Below are 21,322 nucleotides of genomic sequence, written 5' to 3'. Positions count from 1 at the left end.
TGGAATCGCACCATGGGCACTACTCCAGAGAGTGGAAACTCTCTGACACCAAACAAGGGACAATTCAAGAATAAATGGCACCTGAGTCCCAGGAGGGCAAAGCAGAGTGAGAAAAGAATTAGTGAGTGATGTGGAAAGGACAACATCCTTTCATCCCAGAGTCAAAGCCCCGGCAAGCCTCCAGGCCTCAGCGCTCCGTCTGTCTTACAGCGCAAAAACACCTTTTGTGGATGGGAAAGGACTCAGGACGTGATCAGACTGGCCTGCTGAGAGTATCATAGGGAAGTGCTGGATGGGTTCATGGAAAGACGTATACACAGATGAGGAACAGCAGAAAGGCATGGTAGGTGGAAATCACTGGAAAAAGTAGAAATTATCACCAGTTACTAACAAAGAATTGAGTTGAATTATGTGTAGAAACATAGAGAGGTGATAGTATTGAATTTTACATTCACTTATTATGGCAATATAGTTTAAGGTGAAAATTTTTCAAAAGGAGGGACAACGCAAACATCTCATACACATAAGAAGGAGAAAGGGTCAGGCGTGGTGGCTCACACCTGCAATCCCAGTACTTTGGGAGGCCGAGGTGGGTGGATCATCTGAGTTCAGGAGTTCGAGACCAGCCTGGCCAATATGGTGAAACCCCATGTCGACTAAATACAAAAAAAATTAGCTGGGCGTGGTGGCACATGCCTGTAATCTGTAATCCCAGGTACTTGGAGGACTGAGGCAGGAGAATTGCTTGAACCCGGGAGGCAGAGGTTGCAGTGAGCCAAGATTGCGCCATTGCACTCCAGCCTGGGCAACGAGAGGGAAACTTGATCAAAAAAAAAAAAAAAGGAGAAAGATTGCAGAGGCATCTCCAAGGCAGAAGACAGGCCTGGGGGTCAGGCAGAAGTGACAACAGCTATGTGCAGCTTGCTGGTTACACACATGCACACACACACCCCCATATACTCAATCACCTGCCAAAGGCACAGAAATGGGCCCGCAACTACCCTTGGTCTTACTTGGTCTTTTTTGGAGTACTTTCAGTGGTTAGGCTAATCACACTTAAGAAGAATTATTGATCAACCCAAATGCCCATCAGTGATAGACTAGATAAAGAAAATGTGGAACTTATACAGCATAGAATACTCTGCAGCCATAAAAAAGAATGAGTTCATGTCCTTTGCAGGGACATGGATGAAGCTGGAAACCATCATTCTCAGCAAACTAACACAGGAACCGAAAACCGAACACCACATGTTCTCACTCATAAGTGGGAGCTGAACGATGAGAACACATGGACACAGGGAGGGGAACAGCACACGGGGCCTGTTGGGGTGGGGGGCAAGGGGAGGGAGAGCATTAAGACAAATACCTAATGCGGGGGGGTTAAAACCTAAGACGACGGGTTGACAGGTGCAGCAAACCACCATGGCACATGTATACTTATGTAATAAACCTGCATGTCCAGCACATGTATCCCAGAACTTACAGTAAAATAAAAATAAAAAATAATTTTTGGAGAAACTAGATAGATTCAAGAAATGGAGGAGGGAAGAGAAGGAAGGAGAGGCAAAGCAAAGAAAGAAAGTCAAGTAAGTGAGCACCCAGGGAACAAGCAGCAAGGTGAAGGAGCAACACCCATGTCCTAGAGACAGAAGATTTACAAAGTCTGTGACCACTTATTTTAAATATTTGAGAACCCGAACACTGGAAGATAATATTGGGGTTGGGAAACTGAGGCATGAAGTAACTTAAAATGAAAATATTTTGGCCGTGTGTGGTGGCTCACGCCTGTAATCCCAGCACTTTCGGAGGCCGAGGCGGGTGGATCACGAGGTCAGGAGACCGAGACCATCCTGGATAACACGGTGAAACCCCGTCTCTACTAAAAATACAAAAAAATTAGCTGGGCACGGTGGCAGGTGCCTGCAGTCCCAGCTACTCCAGAGGCTGAGGCAGGAGAATGGCACGAACCCGGGAGGCAGAGCTTGCAGTGAGCCGAGATCAGCCACTGCACTCCAGCCTGGGTGAAAGAGCCAGACTGTCTCAAAAAAAAAAAAAAAAAGAAAATATTTCCCCCAAAATGACACTTATATATCAAAGAAAGAAAATGATTTAAAACAAAGGCAGGGTGGTGGTGGTGTGGAGGACATCAGATATCTGAAATCTGGAATGTGACAGTTACGGAGCTTGGACCTGTGAAGACAATGAGAATAAGATGAGGGCATCCAGGGCTTACCATCTGACACGAGGAGGTGTGATGTGATGAGCAAGGCCACACGTGGCAGCGGCCTATCCCATCTCTTCTCACAGCTCCCCAGTGTTGGGGGAAAGGAGGAAGCATGTTATTATTCTCGTTTACAGATGCGAGGCAGGGACAGGCTGGGCATTGTGTCCAAGGCCTCTTAGCTCAAGTCTGCAAAAGGCAGAGGAAGCAAATTTGGGTGGGCAACTCCTCTTCTGAGTGAATTAAGCTGCCTCCTGCTGCCTTCTAAAATCAAATTGCTGTTGTAAAAACAGTGACCTGCCAAGAGGGCCTGCCATCCGAACCTCCCCCCGGCTAACTTGACAATGGACCTGTAAGTTTCGGAAAATAAGTTCACCTTCGTCCTTCTGCGCAGTATTTCTGCAGTGGGATGACACGTGGAGGAGAGCCCGGGGGGTAAAATTCATTTTGTATCGAAGCTTCAGTTTTTCCTGGCTATAGCTATGGTATAAAGGAGAAATTTTTGGTGGTTGTTACAGGTGGCTAGCACTGTTTAGTTTGTGTTTTCCAACACAATTTGGCTTTTGATTTAGAGATCACCTTGGTGAGGATCCTACAATGACTAAAGACATGGGTTTTTAGGCTGAGAGTTTGTTTATTTGTTTGTTTGGTTTTTTTTCCCCCCAGTATCAGTTACTTACTTTCCTGTGCCAGGTAATCTACAATCATTCAGAGAGAGAAAGAGAGAAGAAAAAGGGGCGACGAAGGGAAGTCAGGTCAGGGATTCCATCCCAGTGTCATTATTGAAAGTGTCAGTGTGACTGAAATCACCTTGATGGCACTTGGTCTAATAAGCTGTCACAGACTTTTCATTACACCGTCATCAAAGTCATCTGCAGCCTTTAATTACTCAGTCTCACCACACTCTATGTAACAGAGAAAAGAGGAAGGTATGGAAAAGAGTGAAATTGGCATAAAAAATCCAATAAAGGGCAACGAGCAGGAAACAACAAAAACGTGGGAAACTGCCGACCTGAGGAATCGCGCTCTTCTAACTTTACAGCTTCACCTGCCGTGTTTGCTCCTGGAGGACTGAGACTTTTATCTGATTCGTCTGCTGCTGTCTTCCCGATGCCTAGAACACTGCCTGATGCACAGGAAGTATTTGTCAGATACATCCCATGGCTTCTAATGCCATTTGCAAGGATGAAAGCTGGGCGTGCCCGGCTGTACGGCAATACTTCCAAAGGCCTGTAGGACTCCCCAGTGACTGTCCCATTCACCAGAAGCAGGACTGCAGCCACCTGCATTGTCCTGGGAAGGTCAGCCAGGCCTTTTCCCAATGTCTGTCTGGGAAAAGCCCCGGTGTAGTCTGCTCGGTCCTACACCCAGAATCACGGGGGCTTCAGGAGCAGGCATTACGAGGCAAGGAGTAGCGTCCCCCCTCACCTCCCACTCAGCAGAACACACCAGCCCTGTGCTCTTCTGATCCTGAAGGCAGCTGAGTCTGAAAAGTTCCTGTACCTTTAAAGGTACTAGAGGCAGTGTGGTGCCCACTCAGGAACTGCATGATTTAAATAGGTTTCTAGGATAAAGGCAACTCGTAGCACAAAGGAACAAGTCCCAGGGAGTGGCATTCCAGATCATTTGATTCCTGAGCGAAGGAATTATTATGGTGTGGAGGTGGGGACCTCCTTACTACATTCCAAATTGCAATAAGGTTGTAAGGGTTTTGTCTTCCATTCTGAAGTACTTTGACAATAGTTTTGAACTTCAAAAATGTTTATTAAAGGTGTTTTCACAGCAGTTTCCTAATGTTTAATTTGTTAATTACTGGAATTGATGCTAAATAAAGCAGGCAAGTAATACTTCAGATGGCTTCATCTTCAGAGTCTTCTTCATGTGTGACTCAAAATGCACAATTTTGGCCGGGCGCAGTGGCTCACGCCTGTAATCCCAGCACTTTGGGAGGCTGAGACAGGTGCATCACCTGAGGTCAGGAGTTTGAGACCAGTTTGGCCAACATGGTGAAACCCCATCTCTACTAAAAATACAAAAATTAGATGGGCATGGTGGTGTGTGCCTGTAATCCCAGCTGCTTGGGAAGCTGAGGCAGGAGAATTGATTGAACCCAAGAGGCGGGGCTTGCAGTGAGCCGAGATCCCACTCCAGCCTGGGCAATAAGAGCGAGACTCCGTCTCAAAAAAAAAAAAAAAAAAAAAAAAGCACAATTTCAAGACAGCCTAAGCAAATAAAAAATGGGAAAATGGAAATGGATTCGAAGCAGGGAGGACGTTCCGCCCACTGTCACACCGAAGGAATGGTGGAGGCTGTGAGTCCTCCGCCCACTGTCACACCGAAGGATGGTGGAGGCTGTGAGTCCTCCGCCCACTGTCACACCGAAGGATGGTGGAGGCTGTGAGTCCTCCTGTGAGCCGCCGCTGGAGAAGGGGCAGCTCTGGAACCTGACGACATTCTCCTATCTTGCATGAGGTGGAGACAAAGAGTCCTTCTGCGCTGGGACAGGATGAGGGCGAAGTGGTGACTTCAGGTCAGAAGCAGAGCCTTGGGGACCTCTGATTCTCAAGGGCGAGCTCCCTCCAGAACCCCAAGAGATGGCCCTGACTGCATGGGAAAGCGTGTCTCACCATTGCAATGTTCTCTAAGTCTGGAGGAGGCGGAGCCCAGTGAGAATGAGAGGCAGACCGCAAGGAGGCCCGGAAGCCCCCCATGGCGAGGATGCATCCAAGTGTATTCTGTAGGAGTGACCAGTGGCCACGTGGGTAGTGGGCAGAGCTTGTTTTCCTCCAATATCAGCGTACAGAGCAGGGGAGCCTGGTGAAGGTTTCTCTCTGAAATCATGGATTCAGCTGTATTAGTTTCTATCCAAGGCTGGCATAGCTCACCTTCCACTCCAGCAATGACCTCGGGCCAGCTGTCACGAGCCTTCTCACCACGAGGATGGTCTGGGGTGGTGTGAGATCTCACTGTTGGCCATAATTCATTCAACATTTCTTCACTTCTCTGCTTGTAAGTTTTCATTTCCTCTGCAGCTGGTAGCTTCTGTCATTTCTTTTCCTATTTATACCAGTCCTGAATCAGCTTCTTTTTCAGAACCATGCGTTTCTCTCGGTAGAGGTCGTTAAGAATCTCTCCACTTTCTGCTGCAAGATTTTTTCTTTTGCTTTCTGGCAGAATTGTGGTCGAATGTCATGCCTACATGACCCCTCATCAGTCAGGGTATGTTGGAAACAAAGGATTTGGCAAACATTGGTCCATCAGCACTTCATCCTGCTCCTTCTCTGATTTCTTTAAAAAAAGAAAAAGAGGCCGGGCATGGTGACTCACGCCTGTAATCCCAGCACTTTGGGAGGCTGAGGCAGGCGGATCACTTGAGGTCGGGAGTTTGAGGCCAGCCTGACCAACATGGAGAAACCCCGTCTCTACTAAAAATACAAAACTACCCGAGCGTGGTGGTACATGCCTGTAATGCCAGCCACTTGGGAGTCTGAGGCAGGAGAATCGCTTGAACCCGGGAGGCAGAGGTTGCAGTGAGCTGAGATCATGCTGTTGCACTCCAGCCTGGGCAACAAGAGTGAAACTACATCTCAAAAAAGAAAAAAAGAACCTTCTCACTCCAGTGATCTGCTTCAACTATAAAATGCAATGTTTTAAAACTTTAATTTCCTTCTCTTTGCAAGCAGGAGTTTCTTATACACCTTTCAAAGATTTCACATTCGAGTTTGTTAGTTCCCTGAGCTCAGTGTATTTCTTATTCCAATCATCTTTCCCCAGTATTTGTTCCATGCACCTCTGAAATTTGGTTATTTTTTTCTTATGCTTGTTGGAACTTAGCCTTTTTTTTTTTTAACTTAGCCTTTATTGTGACATATTTTTCCCTCTGAAAATTTAACCCAATGCTATATTAAAACGTGTACTTTTTTCATAGAGTTTTGGCTTTTTTTTTTTTTTTTAAGACGGAGTCTCGTTGTGTCGCCAGGCTGGAGTGCAGCGACATGTTCTCAGCTCACTGCAACCTCTGCCTCCCGGATTCAAGTGATTCTCCTGCCTCAGCCTTCTGAGTAGCTGGGACTACAGGCACACTCCACCATGCCTAGTTAATTTTTGTATTTTTAGTACAGATGGGGTTTCACCACGTTGGCCAGAATGGTCTTGATCTCTTGACTTCATGATCCCCCTGCCTCAGCCTCCCAAAGTGCTATGATTACCGGCGTGAGCCACCACGCCCGGCCCAGAGTTTTGGCTTTCTAGTAGTTTGTCCTGTTGCTTTACGTGACATTTGTCCTTAGCAGCAAAAATAAGAAGCAGCTTTTCTCCAGGAATTCGATTCCCTTCTTTAGGCCCCCTGACTGTCTCATCCTGCTCACCTCAAACAGTTGTGTTCTGTACCCTGAGTTCCTGAGAAGATGCTTTGCTGCTTTGATCTTCTGCCTAAAATCTCACAGTTGTTTAAGAGTCAGTGTTTTCATGTGGTAGTGTAGTTTTATGCGGTCTATTGTTCCATCCCTTGATGTCTTCTACTCTTTGCAGCAGGAATAGCTTCCAGAATAAACTGACAAACAGCCAGTTCCCTGCAGGGTAATAATTCCAACGGCCAGGGAAGCTGGCAGACCCCTAGCAGCAGCTTGAAAGAGCCTGTCAACATCCTTCCTGAAGGCGCAGAGCTTTCCACAGCTGAGGGACTTCTGCATTTGTCTCTAGGCCATTTCAGAGGCACCTCATTCCTTAGTTCACAGGCTGTCACACAGCCTCTGCCAGTACCTGCAAACCTCTGTATGGTACTTTCATTCTGAGACCTACTTCTACATTCTCTGGGGTCCTTTTTTTCCCCCTAAACAGGATTCACAAGAACAATATTTTTTTAGTTCTTCTATGTTCAAAAATATATGTTACCTTTAAAAAATCCTTGGGCACATTTTCCTTGAAAATGTTATAGAAATTGTTTTATTATCTTCTAGCACTGACTATTGTTTTAGAAAAGTCTGAAACAACCCTGATTTCCCCACCCCGCCTTATAAGAGTGACTTGATCTTTTTTCTAACTTGCCCAGAAGATCCTTCCTTTATCAAAGAGCTCCGGGAAGTTGATACTTTTTATCTTTCCTCAATTTCCTAAAAGTTGGGGTTTGCATTTCCTCCATTGGGTGACTTCTGAAAGAAGCAGAAAGTTTACTTGGTTCTATCTTCTCCAGACCTCATCACCAAGACAGTCGTCTGTTTAACACCCCTGATTTGCATGCCAAGAAAGAGAGTGCAGACTAGTGGGCCAGTTGGGGTGGCTCACGCATGTAATCTCAGCATGTTGGGAGGCCAGGCAGGAGAATAGCTTGAGCCCAGGAGTTTGAGACCAGCCTGAACAATATAGGGAGACCTAGTCTCTAAGAAAATAAAATATAGGCCGGGCACAGTGGCTCACCCCTGTAATCTCAGCACTTTGGGAGGCCAAGGCGGGTGGATCATGAGGTCAGGAGATCGAGACTAGCCTGACCAACATGGTGAAACCCTGTCTCTACGAAAAATACAAAACTTCGCTGGGCGTGGTGGGGCGCACCTGTAATCCCAGCTACTCAGGAGGCTGAGGCAGGAGAACTGCTTGAACCTGGGAGGCGGAAGTTGCACTGCGATCACGCCACTGCATTCCAGCCTGGGCAACAGAGTGAGACTCTGTCTCAAAAAAAAGAAACAAATAAAAAGAAAAAAAATTTAAAAACAAACAAATAAACAAACAAGAAAGTGCAGGGGGCCGGGCACAGTGGCTCATGCCTGTAATCCCAGCACTTTGGGAGGCCAATGCGGGTGGATCACGAGGTCAGGAGTTCGAGACCAGCCTGGCCAACATGGTGAAACCCCGTCTCTACTAAAAATACAAAAATCAGCCAGGCATGATGGGAGCGCCTGTAGTCCCAGCTACTCGGGAGGCTGAGGCAGGAGAATCACTTGAAACAAGAAGACGGAGGTTGCAGTGAGCCAAGATCACGCCACTGCACTCTAGCCTGGGTGAAAGAGCGAACTCTGTCTCAAAAAAAAAAAGAAAGAAAGAAAGAAAGAAAGAACAAAGAAAAGAAAGTGCAGACTAGTAATTCAACTCTGATTCCTGAGGAAGTATTTCCTTCTCTCCTTCCACTCTGTCTTAACCAGAAATCTTAGTTATGCATTACCAATATAGACAAACAAGGGTGAAAATGCAGGCGCAGGAAAATGGCTGTAGGGAAGTGAAAGATGATTGCAGAGGAGGGCACATCATCCAGGCCCTACCACGCTCACCACAGCCAGGAGCCGCAAAGTCTGGGAAGGATGGGATGTGGGCTGGACCTGGCCAAGAGGTAATTATGGAGAAAGAGGAGGAAGGTTTCTTTGTACTTAATCTGCAGAACAATCTGCTCCTGCTTCAGGTTAGAAGTACCTGGGGGCTTTTCCTAATTGCCTTATATTTGTGATTTTTTTAACCCAAGTTCTGTTATTATTTGCCCGTGCTTAGTTTCAGGCAATGTGGAAGGTATAAAGGCCAATGAACTAACTCGAATCCAATCAGGAGGTCTCAGAATGGGGCAGGCAAGAGCATCTGTTGGAGCATGGGAAGAAACTCAGAACCTCTGTTTCATATAAAAATAAAGAAATTATGCTTTAGGTAGTTAGAGTTCAAAATGACACAGGTGCCCTCACAGGATGCTTATGTTTTGTGGTCATGTGTCATGAATTGTTCCCTGGAAAGGGAGATCCATAAAGGAGGAACTGTAGCTGGGTTTGCTGAGCATATTATCTCCTGTTTGCTCCCCTGACTTGCACAACTGGCAAGCAGCTTTAAAGCCGACAGCAAAGAAGCTGCAAAATGAAGATGACATTAGTGATATGAACACGCACAAAAAATAAGGAAATGGCCAGGTTGACACTCTGCTCCTTTATATAAGCTCTCTGTCAAGCCCATTTCAGGGTAAGAAAGTCATGAGGAACCCCAAGTCTGCCTAGATGTTGGCCAAAATAAAACTGGAAGTAATAGAAAAGTTGGAAATATTAATATCTGATATCATTAACAATGTACCTCATACTAAGTATATTGTGCCTTGGAATATTAGCTTATAAGAATAAATATATATAATTTAAGAATAAATAAATATACATACATTGGGAATGTATACCCTCCTTTTTCTTTTGTTAATAGAGATATACAATGAAAACTCATTACACCACTGCTCTGATGTAATAAATGCAAAACCTGTACCAGTCCTATGATGCAAACTGGGGGCATAGAGCATAGGCAGTCCATTGCTCCTGGCAACTAGTGGGACGTATCACAGATAGATGAGCTGCATCATGAAGAATGAGTGAGATGCCCCAGGCGAAGAAGCAGAGAGGGTCATTCCAGGTAATGGATTGGTGTGAGCAGAGACTCAGAAACTTCAGAGAGCATGTCCTTTTTGGAGATCAGTGTGCAGGTTAATGTCCCCTGGAATGGACTGCATATACCAGACGGGTGGCAAATAACACTGGAAAGGTAGGTAATGTCCAGACTGAAGGACCTGAATTGTATGATAAGTATTTGGACCACATACTATAAGCAATACAGAGTTGATGGAGATGTATGAACAACCTACAGAATGGGAGAAAATATTTGCAATATGCCGCAGACAAAGGACTAATATCCAGAATTTATAAGGAACTTAAATCAGCAAGAAAAGAATCAATAACCCCATTAAAAAGAGAGCAAAGGATATGAACAGACATTTTTCAAAAGAAGACATACAAGTGGCCAACAAACATGAAAAAAATGCTCAACATACTGATCATTAGGAAAATGTAAATCAAAATCACAATGAGATACCACTTCACAGCAGTCATTATTATTAAAAAGTAAAAACAAAACAAAACAAAAAAACAGATATTGGCAAGGCTGCAGAGAAAAAGGAATGCTTATTTGCTGTTGGTGCGAATGTAAATTAGTTCAGCCACTGTGGAAAGCAGTTTGGAGATTTCTCAAAGAACTAAAAATAGAACTACCATTCAACCCAGCAATCCCATTACTGGGTATATACCCCCCCCCCAAAAAAATCATTCTACCAAAAAGACACATGAGCTTCTGTGTTCATCATAGCACTATTCACAACAGCAAAGACATGGAATCAACCTAGGTGCCCATCAATGGTGGAATGGATTAAGAAAAGGTGGTACACACACACCACGGAATACTACACAGCCCTTAAAAAAAAGAAAACAAAATCACGTCCTTGGCAGCAACATGGATGCAGCTGAAGGTCATTATCCTAAGCGAAATAATACAGAAACAGAAAACTAAATACTGCATGTTCTCACTTATAAGTGGGAGCTAAATATTGGGTGCACACGGACAAAAAGATGGGAACAATAGACGCTGAGGACTCCAAAAGGAGAGAAGGAAGGAGCAGAGCAAGGGCTGAAAAACTCCCTATTGGGTACTACGTTCACTATCTGGGTAACCAGGTCGATAGAAGCCCGGACGCTCAGCATCATGCAATATACCCTCGTAATAAACCCGCACATGGACTCCCTGAATCTAAAATTAAAATAGAAATTTTAAAAAAGAAGCAGGCTGGGCATGTGAAGCCCAAAGAACTCCGTTTGGAAACTGCACTGCTGTCTCTGCAGTGTGGCCACAGTGACTGCCCACCAAGCATCTAGAGCCCAGAGGCAGGGGTGTTGCTGCATGGATGTGTCCACCTGGATACGCACGTTTTCATTTCATTTAAATGGCAAACAAAGGTCTTGGGCAGATTTCGAAAAGCACTGGTGAGCTGCGGAGACATTTCCGAGCAGGAGCTGATGCGGAGGGTTTTCAGGGCCGGGTGAGGGTCCCGCAGCCACAGCGATGTTCTAGCCTCCGCCGCGGAACTCACAGAGGTTCCCCCGCCATAGCCTCCCGCGTGCGCTCATGCGCTTCCTCCAGACCTTATTTATAAGTCTGTTGATTTCGCAGGCCGCACCTTGCAAGGGGCACACGGTCCGTCTTATTATTTCATAATCACTTCTTCTCTTTTTGTTTTCCACCCGGCCTGGCTCTGTGTCTAGGACTCAGCGTGCATTCCCGGGGCTCGGCCTGCCCCGCCTGCCTAAGAATCTCACAAATCATTGACAGCGTGGGGGAGGGGAGACTGCCTGTAGCAGGGAAATGGTGCCCTAGAAAAGCCAGGATTCTACTCCCTCCGCCGATTTGTAGGACAAAGCAGGCAAAGCTCTTTCGTGGAAGCTCGGCTCTCTCAGTCCCGACCGAGGCCATTATAACTCAAATTCACAACCTCCGGGGATGCGAAAACACCCGGCCTTACTGAGGAACAAAGGGCAAGTGTTCCCGCACTGCGCTGCGTTCGTGGGCTCGGGGTTTTCGCTGCTGGTTCCAGCTTTTGGTTACCTTGCTTGGCTGGTCCCTGCGGGGCCCACGGCTGCGGAAGGACAGGGCTCTGAGGCTGCCACCCCGCAGCCCCTGCGACTAAACAGTGCCTGGCAGCTCCGCCGGGGCCGCTGGCTTCCCAGGCGGAGGAGGGAAGGCCTGGGGGGAAGGGGGAGGGCAATGGAATAGAAACTGGGGAGCGACAAAGCTGAGAAGGCGCAGATCTTGGCGGATCCCGGGAGCTTCCTCCACTGTGTCCTTTCCGCAGTCACAGTATGGGGCTGCGACCGCTTCCTAGCCCCCATGCCCCGGGCATTTGGCTCTTTTACATAAATGTTAGGATTGGTAGCTTTCCAATATCTCTAAATGGAGAGCTATGAGAAGAGGTGATGTGTGTGTGTGTGTGTGTGTGTGTGTGTGTGTGTGTGTGTGTGTGTGTTAAGGAAATAATGATGGATTTGCAGTCTCTTTCTTTCAACTCCTCTTTATTCATTGGCTAAGTGTCGGTTGCCTAGGAAACCGCGTGCATCTCGGCTGCAGAGCCAGCTATGGGGGCTGCGGGCTGGGTTTTGGGGGTTTTAAGCGGTGAATCCCGGCAAGCAGTGAAGAACCCTAATGCTAAATGTCTAGTAATTTCAATAAATGTGTCAAAAATGTATGCTACATTATGAAAACAATGCTTTAAAAATTTACTACTATATAAAGCCTCTTTTCTATCAGACTTCTTCAAACAATGACTGTGTGTGTAATAGAGAAATGCAAATTCACTTGAGGACATGCCGTTGAAAGTAATCTGAAAATTGTGAAAGCAAATATAATTTTAATAGTTTAAGGGACATCTTGCTCACCTCAGTCACGCAATAGATTACGTATAAAACAAATGTTGAATTGTATTTTATGCAGCAATATTTCTACAATTGTCTCTGGAAGGGAAAATTTTTAAATGTTAGTACGTCATCAAGACTAACATTAAGACATCATGAAATATGTTGCCCCGAAATCTTCGTGCCTGATATGCGATGACCTAGATTGAGAAGCATTGCATATAATGAATAGACAGAAATGCTGGGGACCCAACTGAAAACGACTTTTTTTTTCTTTGAAAGCCGGGTACCAGTCTCTTTATGCGAGCTACATGGATTAAGAATGATTTTTTTGTTTAAGGGTTATCAGATAAACTGAAAGACTTCAGGGAAAGGTGTGGCTGTTGTCAACATTTTAACACAAAATCAGCTCCTTGTGAAAATAAAAATGTGCAGCATCACAATTCCAGTGGGGGTGGGGGTGGGGGTGGGATGTAGACCGGTTAACAAGACTGGCTGCCCGGAAGGGGCGGGGGTGTGGGGACAATTCAAGCAAAATGCTTGACAGGAAAGCAGATCTTGGGCCAAAAGTGTCCCCAAGGGCACTCTGGGCTTTCAGAAGGATGATTTCCAGCCTCATCCTATCCCAAACCTCCCCCTTTAAAAGAAACCTGAGAGGAAAGGGTCTTTTCATCTATCTATATGATCTTGAACACGCGTTTTCACCCGGGCACTGAATGGAGATTTGGCTCGGAAACAGAAGCTAAGAAATGAAATGGTTAGCGGCCAGCTCAAGTTACCCAGCATGGAGCTGAGCGGCCCCCAACTCCACCCCCCAGCGCTGAGCATCAGGGTTGCTCCTGGGAGCTCGCAGCGAGGGGGTGACCGCTCCGAGTGTGTCTACACTCGCCGCGCGGGTGCCGCCCTAGCTCTGTTCCTTCCGGCGCAGCTTGGTCCCACCAGAGCCGCCACCTCGAGGCTGACACCTGCCACAGCCCTTTTGGCCAAGATGCGGTCACTTTCCCTGAGGTCTGGTGTGCCCAAAAGACGAGATTCCAGTCCGAGCCCTGTCCTTAACTTGCTGTATGACCTTGGGAATTGCTAGCCCTCGACGTTTCGGCATCTGCAGGATCTGGATTAGAAACTCGGAGGTCAGGCCCCGAGACCTTGGTACCAGGAGAGTAGGGCATGTGGACAGACCCTCCGCTGCTCTCTGCCTCTCGGCAGACCCCACCCTCACCCGGGCACGCCGGCCGGGTCTGGAATACCGGCCCGCGAGCTCCAGTCTGGGCGCCCTGGATGTTTGGGGGCGCCTGGGCTTTTGTTCTCGCTACTTCTCTTTGTACATTGGAATCGACTTGAACCCCCCACCCTCCACCTCACAGCGGGAAAGGGAGGCGATGACAGCTTGCTGATAGTTCTGGGAGGGTCTCGCTCAACAGCTGCAGGCTCCGCTCCGCCGCGGGAGCCCGGGTCATTCGGCCTTTCTCGCCAGGGGATGAAAGAGGTCACGTCACCTCGCCAACGGCCCTTCCGAAGTGTGGGGCGGCGCGCTTCAGTCATCGAATTGCAGGGAACAGGTTGTGCAGTGAACGTTTCTGACACCCTTTCCCCTCCCGCCCTCAAACGCACGCAGGATTAGTCTGTCTCTCTCTCTTTCTCTCTCTCTCACACACACACACGCGCGCGCGAAAAGTAACAAAGAGACCAGTTCCTGCCTCAGTACCTAGAGACTGCGGATCTGAAGGGAGGGTCTGTGCTCCAAGTCTGTGCACGCGCTCGTGCGAGTGCGCGTGGGTCTTGGGTCGTCTCGCGCGCGCTGGGCTGCAGTTTTTAGTCGTATTCCCCACCCTTCAACCGCAACACGAAGCCTCGGACCTCCAGGTCGCCGCGATGGAAGATAAGAAAGTTTGTTACTCGGGCTTGGGCCACCCTTGGAACCCACCCTCTTACTTGACAATAGATGAACTGAATCCGAGGGCGGGGTGGGGGGGGGGGGGGGTGGGGCGCCTGTCGTGTGGTTTTAAACACTAGGTTACACAGCGTATCCCACGTTTCTGAGAGCCCTTTGTTCCGCCGACAGCCCCGCCCCCGGGACCCCACCCTCTTTCTGCCCTCCGGACGGTCAGTGCAGCGCCACCGGCCACTCCCACTCCATCACTCGCGAGCAACAAAAGTCAACCCCCGGGGCAGAGGGATCCTGGGTACCAGCAGGGGCGTTATGCACTCCCGGAGAGGGTCGGGCAGGGCTGAGGGGCTCCGAGGTCGCTTCACCCCTAGATGCTGCGGCGCAGTGAGAGGAGCTACCAGCCCAAGACAGACAAAGGAGAAAGCAGGCCCACGCTGGGGCGGGGGCGGAGGCCGCGCTGGTGTTCATGGGCCGCAGGTGTCCCGGTTGCCATCAAGCACGACTTCCTTCTGGGGCCACCTGTCCTCCCCCAGGCCTCTGTGAGACGGAGCGCCGCCTGGGCAGTCGCTGGCCTCCAGGGTTGAGGAAAAAGACGGTGGTCTCACCAGGGGCAGTTGGCTGGAGGGACTCTGGCCAGTGGCCGAGTAGGAGCCGCAGTCCGAGGTGGCGGAGCAGCCTGTGCCACCTCAGCCCTCCCACCTGCCGGCACTGGAGCACCTGACGGCTTCTCCACACGCTCCAGTCCTCCATCGTTCCCATCCGGTGCCAGCTCTGCCCCCACCCCGGTCAGGCTGCGCTGGTGGCCCTCGCCTCGCCGCCCTCTCACCCTCCTTTTCTTCACCCTTCCCCCATATCCCCATACCCAGACCCCCACCACAGCCCCAGACAATGCGCACGCCCCCACCATACTCCCGGTAGCCCCCACCCCTCTCCCGGTCGGCACGCCCTATCTGATTGGCCGCGGGCCGGTGGTCCAGCCCCCCGGACGGTCCCTAGGGCTCGGAGCATTACGTCAGCCGGGCCTGGAGAGCGCCAGCGCGAAGGGGACTGGGGGGCTCGGGCTGGGGGCGCGGCCTGTGCCGGCCGCCCCACCCTCCTTGCATAAAAGCCGGAGCCCGCGGGGCCGGCGCTCTCAGCCCGTCGGTTCCCGAGCGCCTTCCCGGTGACCCCGCAGTGGGTGTGTGAGGGGAGGACGGACAGACCCAGACGCCGCCGGACCAGGAGGACGCTGACGAGGCACCATGCGTGAGATCGTGCACATCCAGGCGGGCCAGTGCGGCAACCAGATCGGCGCCAAGGTGGGCGCGCCGCAGCGGAGGGGGTCCAATGGGGGCGCGAACCTGGGCCGAGAGCCCCTCGGGGTCCCCAGGCGCGGTCCTGGGAAGGCCTGGGGATCGCCAAATGCAGACCTTCCTGGCCGCTTTGTGCCGCCGAGTGTGGCCTGGGCTAGGAGGTGACTTTCGCGGACGGAGGGGGCACCTCTCTTTCTTTCTGCTGTAACTCATTTGGAGTCCCCGTCACCCCCTCGGCCTCCCTCCGCGCTGGCTGCTTGGCAGGCACGCGTGCCTGGAGAAGACGAGGGTGTGTCCGCGAGGCTGTGCGCGGCGTTCCGCGCGAGGGGCTGGGACACCAGGAGGATTAATTGTACTCGCTTGAACCGGAGTCGAGCTGCCGGGGGAGGGGAGGAGAGCGATTGTCTTGCGCTCTCAGGACGTGCTTTGAATCTAAAACCGCGGTCCTTTAGCTCCTTTGCGTTCCTCTTTCCCCGCCCACCCGCTCCTGGCGGGCTGCAGTCCCTGTGCCCTCGCCTCCTGCCGCCGCCTGGGGCTGCGACCAGTGCGCCAAGCTCCGCCACTGCCCGGCTTTGGCTGGTCCTTACCCCCTCGACCCCTACCTCCCCCCGCGAGCGGCAGCTGTTTGCCTGGGAAACGCCCAGTTTCAACTTCCTGAACCTGCAAAATACAAGCCCCGCGGCTGTGCCCGGGTCACGACGCCCTTTAAAGCTTCAAGCTCCTGAAATGTTGGGTTGTCGGAACTGAGTCGGGGACATTTCATTGTGAGCCTTGGCGTTTCTGGGGGCATCGTTCATGGCTAAATGCAGCCTTTCTGTCTCAGTTTTGGGAGGTCATCAGTGATGAGCATGGGATTGACCCCACTGGCAGTTACCATGGAGACAGTGATTTGCAGCTGGAGAGAATCAATGTTTACTACAATGAAGCCACTGGTAATCACCCTTGCCCCACCCCCACTCCCTTCAGTTTTTCCACCTTCTCCCCTTTCCCTTGCGTGGGACCCCAGGGGTGTGGCCCTGGGAGAGGGTAGACTATTCAGTTTAGGATCCCGGCTCTTTCCCTGCAGTATTTCATTGGGCTTCCTTATGCCAACAGAGCCCTTTGAGAACCTGATGGTGGGTCTCCCTTTGTTTGGGGCAACATCTGCATGATGGCAGCAGGCGCCAAGCCCTTCTCTGCAGAGGTCCTTGCCTGAGGGTCTAAGTCACCGTTGTTCCTTGCAGGTAACAAATATGTTCCTCGGGCCATCCTCGTGGATCTGGAGCCAGGCACGATGGATTCGGTTAGGTCTGGACCATTCGGCCAGATCTTCAGACCAGACAATTTCGTGTTTGGTGAGTGCCTGGTGTGGCTGAGAGCATGAGGGATTCATTTTACGCTGGGCAGTGGAGGCTGGAGAGGTGTGATTGCCAGAGGGAAAGCATGAAGAACATCCGCGGTGTGCCAACTTAGCTTTAATATAGTGTAAAATTGTTTGCCTTTCAGCTGCTAAGAGCTTGGTGTCCTGGCCTTCCTTATTTATAATTATATTCATGAACAAATATTTTAACGTTTGGCCATTTTGGTGATAATCTGAAATAGTCTTATCTGAGCATTGACTCACTGATCTATATTAAGGGGTTTGAGGTAAGGTATTTAGTACAATCACCGGTGACTTAAGATTTCTCTTTCCCTCTGGCAGGCCAGAGCGGAGCCGGGAATAACTGGGCCAAGGGCCACTACACAGAGGGAGCCGAGCTGGTCGACTCGGTCCTGGATGTGGTGAGGAAGGAGTCAGAGAGCTGTGACTGTCTCCAGGGCTTCCAGCTGACCCACTCTCTGGGGGGCGGCACGGGGTCCGGGATGGGCACCCTGCTCATCAGCAAGATCCGGGAAGAGTACCCAGACCGCATCATGAACACCTTCAGCGTCATGCCCTCACCCAAGGTGTCAGACACGGTGGTGGAGCCCTACAACGCCACCCTCTCTGTCCACCAGCTGGTGGAAAACACAGATGAAACCTACTGCATTGACAACGAGGCCCTGTATGACATCTGCTTCCGCACCCTGAAGCTGACCACCCCCACCTACGGGGACCTCAACCACCTGGTGTCGGCCACCATGAGCGGGGTCACCACCTGCCTGCGCTTCCCGGGCCAGCTGAACGCAGACCTGCGCAAGCTGGCGGTGAACATGGTGCCCTTCCCTCGCCTGCACTTCTTCATGCCCGGCTTCGCGCCCCTGACCAGCCGGGGCAGCCAGCAGTACCGGGCGCTCACGGTGCCCGAGCTCACCCAGCAGATGTTCGACTCCAAGAACATGATGGCCGCCTGCGACCCGCGCCACGGCCGCTACCTGACGGTGGCTGCCATCTTCCGGGGCCGCATGTCCATGAAGGAGGTGGACGAGCAGATGCTCAACGTGCAGAACAAGAACAGCAGCTACTTCGTGGAGTGGATCCCCAACAACGTGAAGACGGCCGTGTGCGACATCCCGCCCCGCGGCCTGAAGATGTCGGCCACCTTCATCGGCAACAGCACGGCCATCCAGGAGCTGTTCAAGCGCATCTCCGAGCAGTTCACGGCCATGTTCCGGCGCAAGGCCTTCCTGCACTGGTACACGGGCGAGGGCATGGACGAGATGGAGTTCACCGAGGCCGAGAGCAACATGAACGACCTGGTGTCCGAGTACCAGCAGTACCAGGACGCCACGGCCGACGAACAAGGGGAGTTCGAGGAGGAGGAGGGCGAGGACGAGGCGTAGATGCCCCCGCGAGACGGGTTAGGGAAAGCTGAGGAGGAAAGCGAGGGGGTGGGGGGCTTCCCGGGACGATAACCTGGCAGTGGAAGGAAAGAAGCATGGTCTACTTTAGGTGTGCGCTGGGTCTCTGGTGCTCTTCACTGTTGCCTGTCACTTTTTTTTCCTTTTTTGTAATATTGATGACATCAATGTAACATTTGAGATATTTCTGAATTACTGTTGTAATGGCTAAAATCACATAAACGTTTGTGTCGGAATGGTGTCCTCTCTTTCTCTTCCTTTTTCTCTTTATTAACGATTTAAATGTAACTTTCTGAACACATTGCATTAAATTCTTCCTTTAACAAAAAGCAAAGGCGTAGGTAAAAGCTCAAATGAATTTATTCTTTGGGTATGGTAAAATTGAACCAATCACAGTTAAGATGAGAGATCAACCTGAGTTTTAAAATACTTTTAATAAATATTAGTTGAAAAAATGTCTACTTGAAAGCACAGTGTGTGTCTTCATGTGCAATTCCTACTATGCTTTTATCTCCTTTACAAAAAAAAAAAAGCATTTTTGGAATAGTTCCTACATACTCACAGCACAAAATTCTGAAGAGTGGAAAGTGAGTGTGTCTTTTTCCTGTGTTCCTTGATACAGTTTCCTCCCTGGAGGGAAACCATCCTAATCACGGTTATCTTTCTTACATCCTTGCAGAAATACTCCATATATTTTCAAACCCATGTAGGATATTTCCTTTTTCTCTTTCTTCACACACATGATGTGATACTAACACAATTCTGCAGCCTTCTTCACTAAACAGCGTATCTTGAAACTACAGAGAGCTTCCCTCCTTTAAATGGATATGTAGCGTCCATTATATAGTTGTGCTATGTTTTATTTAGCCAATTCCCTACCAATGGTCATTAAGGTTTATACTTACAGCATAGTGTCACAATGAATAATTTTGTTCATTTATTAGTGTGCATATGAGAATAGTTATCCTGTAAATTTCCACAAATGGAATTTTTTGTCAAAGGCTGCCTTTTTAAGTTATATCACCTGCACTTAGGAATAGCTATAGAGTTATAAACAGTGAATAGGCTCATTCTCAATTCTCAAGCAACTTTTTCTCCAGGCAATCATATTTATACTATATTACAAACTATTTGTACTTATTTTTAACATCATTTGAGTTTAGATGGAATTATAAAGTCTGCATTGTTGGGGAATTTTACTTTAATTAGGCAATCCAGAATAATTTTCAGCCTATTGCATTTTTTTTTTCCATGCAGAAATAGGATTTGGGATTTGAACCCAAGTCTGACTCTGGACTTCAATTCAACCACTAAAGAAGCTATAGGATTTCAATAATGGATTTTCAGTTAAGATGTTCCTATGGGATAAATTCTACCTTGTCAAAATACTGCTGATACTCTGCTTTAATCTGAGCTAGTTTCTCATTTTGAGAAGAGAAAAAGAGTGTGAGTTATAAGCAAAGGTACAAAACTTATTTACACACCCCTATAGAAAGAAAGGATCATGAAAACCAGGTTTAAGATTTTTCTAGTTTTCACACAAACTCAAAATTAGAAAAAATATGACCTTAAACCTGACCTTATATTTATTTTATTCTGCTTGGTCCTACTCTTACTTAAATGTTAAAAAAAGAAAGAAAAGTGTAGATACAAGATTTCCATTATTTAAAAGGCTGAAATATATTTGAAAATAGTTCCAAAGAAAACCATAAGCAGTATAATTCCAAATAGTGTGAAAATAAGTTAATTCTGCCACATGGCTCCCATAAATGGAAAAGAGCACAATTCACTTTACCAAGCATTACACATCTCTAAAACTTGACTGAGTGATGAGTAGGGTCAGACAGGTGTCTGGAGCCAGTGGCTTCAGCTCAGTTTTCTATATTTAGCTGCAGACTGGCAGATGTGATTCCTGCTGAGCTGGTGTAAAGCTTCCAACAACTGAATTGAAGGGTGGCATTAGCTTTAAATGCCCCAAACACCTGGGGCAGCTGCCAAGGTCTCCTGGATCTATCCTTGGGCATGCATTCCCTACAACCTGTCAGGCATGCGTTCAGTACCCTCAGAGACTAGTGGGATTGTATCCAAGGGCCTCTTGGCATACTGGACGTGTGGTACTTCTCTTCCACCTGGTGAGAAGGGGACAGGCAGGCACCAGTAGGCCAGCTTGCTAGCCTGTCAGTACAACCACGTATGGAATGCTAAAGCTTATTTTGGCATGGTTAGAATAGTGGGTGCCAAACTGACCTGCCAAGCAGATCTTCTGGGGCCTAATACAGATTTTAAATGCATACATTTAAAAAAGTTCAAAATGAGGAAAATGCTCAGACTAATTCCTGGATGAAGATACTATTTTGGAATCATTAGTTTCATTTGTTACATGACCTTTATGTGATGGGATTTGGTGGTGCTGATGGTGGTGGTGGTGGTGGTGGTGATGGTGGTGGTGGTGGTGGTAGTGGTGGTGGTGGTAGTGACGGTGGTAGTATTATAATGGTGATGTTAGTAATGGTGATGTTAGTAATGGTGATATTAGTAATGGTGATGGTGATGGCAGTGAGGTAGTGGTGGTAGTTTAGTGGTGGTGGTGATAATGGTGGTAGTGATGGTGGTCATAATAGCAGTAATGATGGTGATGGTGATGATGATGGTTATGGTAGTGGTGGTGGTAGTAGTGGTGGTGATGGTAATAGTGGTGGTGGCAGTAGTGTTGGTGGTGGTGGTGATGATGGTGATGGTGGTGGTGGTAGTGGTGGTGGTGATGGTGGTGGTGATGGTGGTGGTGATTGTGATGGTGGTAGTGGTAGTGGTGGTGGTGATGGTGGTGGTGGTAGTAGTGGTGATGGTGATGGTGGTGGTGATGTGGTAGTGTGGTAGTGGTGGTAGTGGTGATGGTGGTGGTGGTGATGTGGTAGTGTGGTGGTGGTGGTAGTGGTGATGGTGGTGGTAGTAGTGGTGGTGATGGTGGTGGTGGTGGTGG

At 48.9% G+C, this 21,322-nt stretch overlaps 1 protein-coding gene across 1 annotated transcript; it reads left to right on the top strand.

Moving 5' to 3' along the window:
- The first annotated feature begins 14,498 nt into the window (after nt 1-14,498).
- On the top strand, nt 14,499-18,578 carry LOC100971602 (tubulin beta-2B chain). Its single transcript, XM_003806699.6, has 4 exons — nt 14,499-15,588; nt 16,406-16,514; nt 16,806-16,916; nt 17,264-18,578. The coding sequence occupies exons 1-4, from the start codon at nt 15,532-15,534 to the stop codon at nt 18,322-18,324; spliced, it is 1,338 nt and encodes a 445-aa protein (XP_003806747.1). The 5' UTR covers nt 14,499-15,531; the 3' UTR covers nt 18,325-18,578.
- Nucleotides 18,579-21,322: the final 2,744 nt, after the last annotated feature.

The sequence above is a fragment of the Pan paniscus genome, chromosome 5 (genome assembly GCF_029289425.2).
Source record: "Pan paniscus chromosome 5, NHGRI_mPanPan1-v2.0_pri, whole genome shotgun sequence".
NCBI classification, from domain to species: Eukaryota; Metazoa; Chordata; class Mammalia; order Primates; family Hominidae; genus Pan; species Pan paniscus.
The sequence above is the reverse complement of the archived record's forward strand: the minus strand, read 5'-3'. Positions and strand labels throughout refer to the sequence as shown.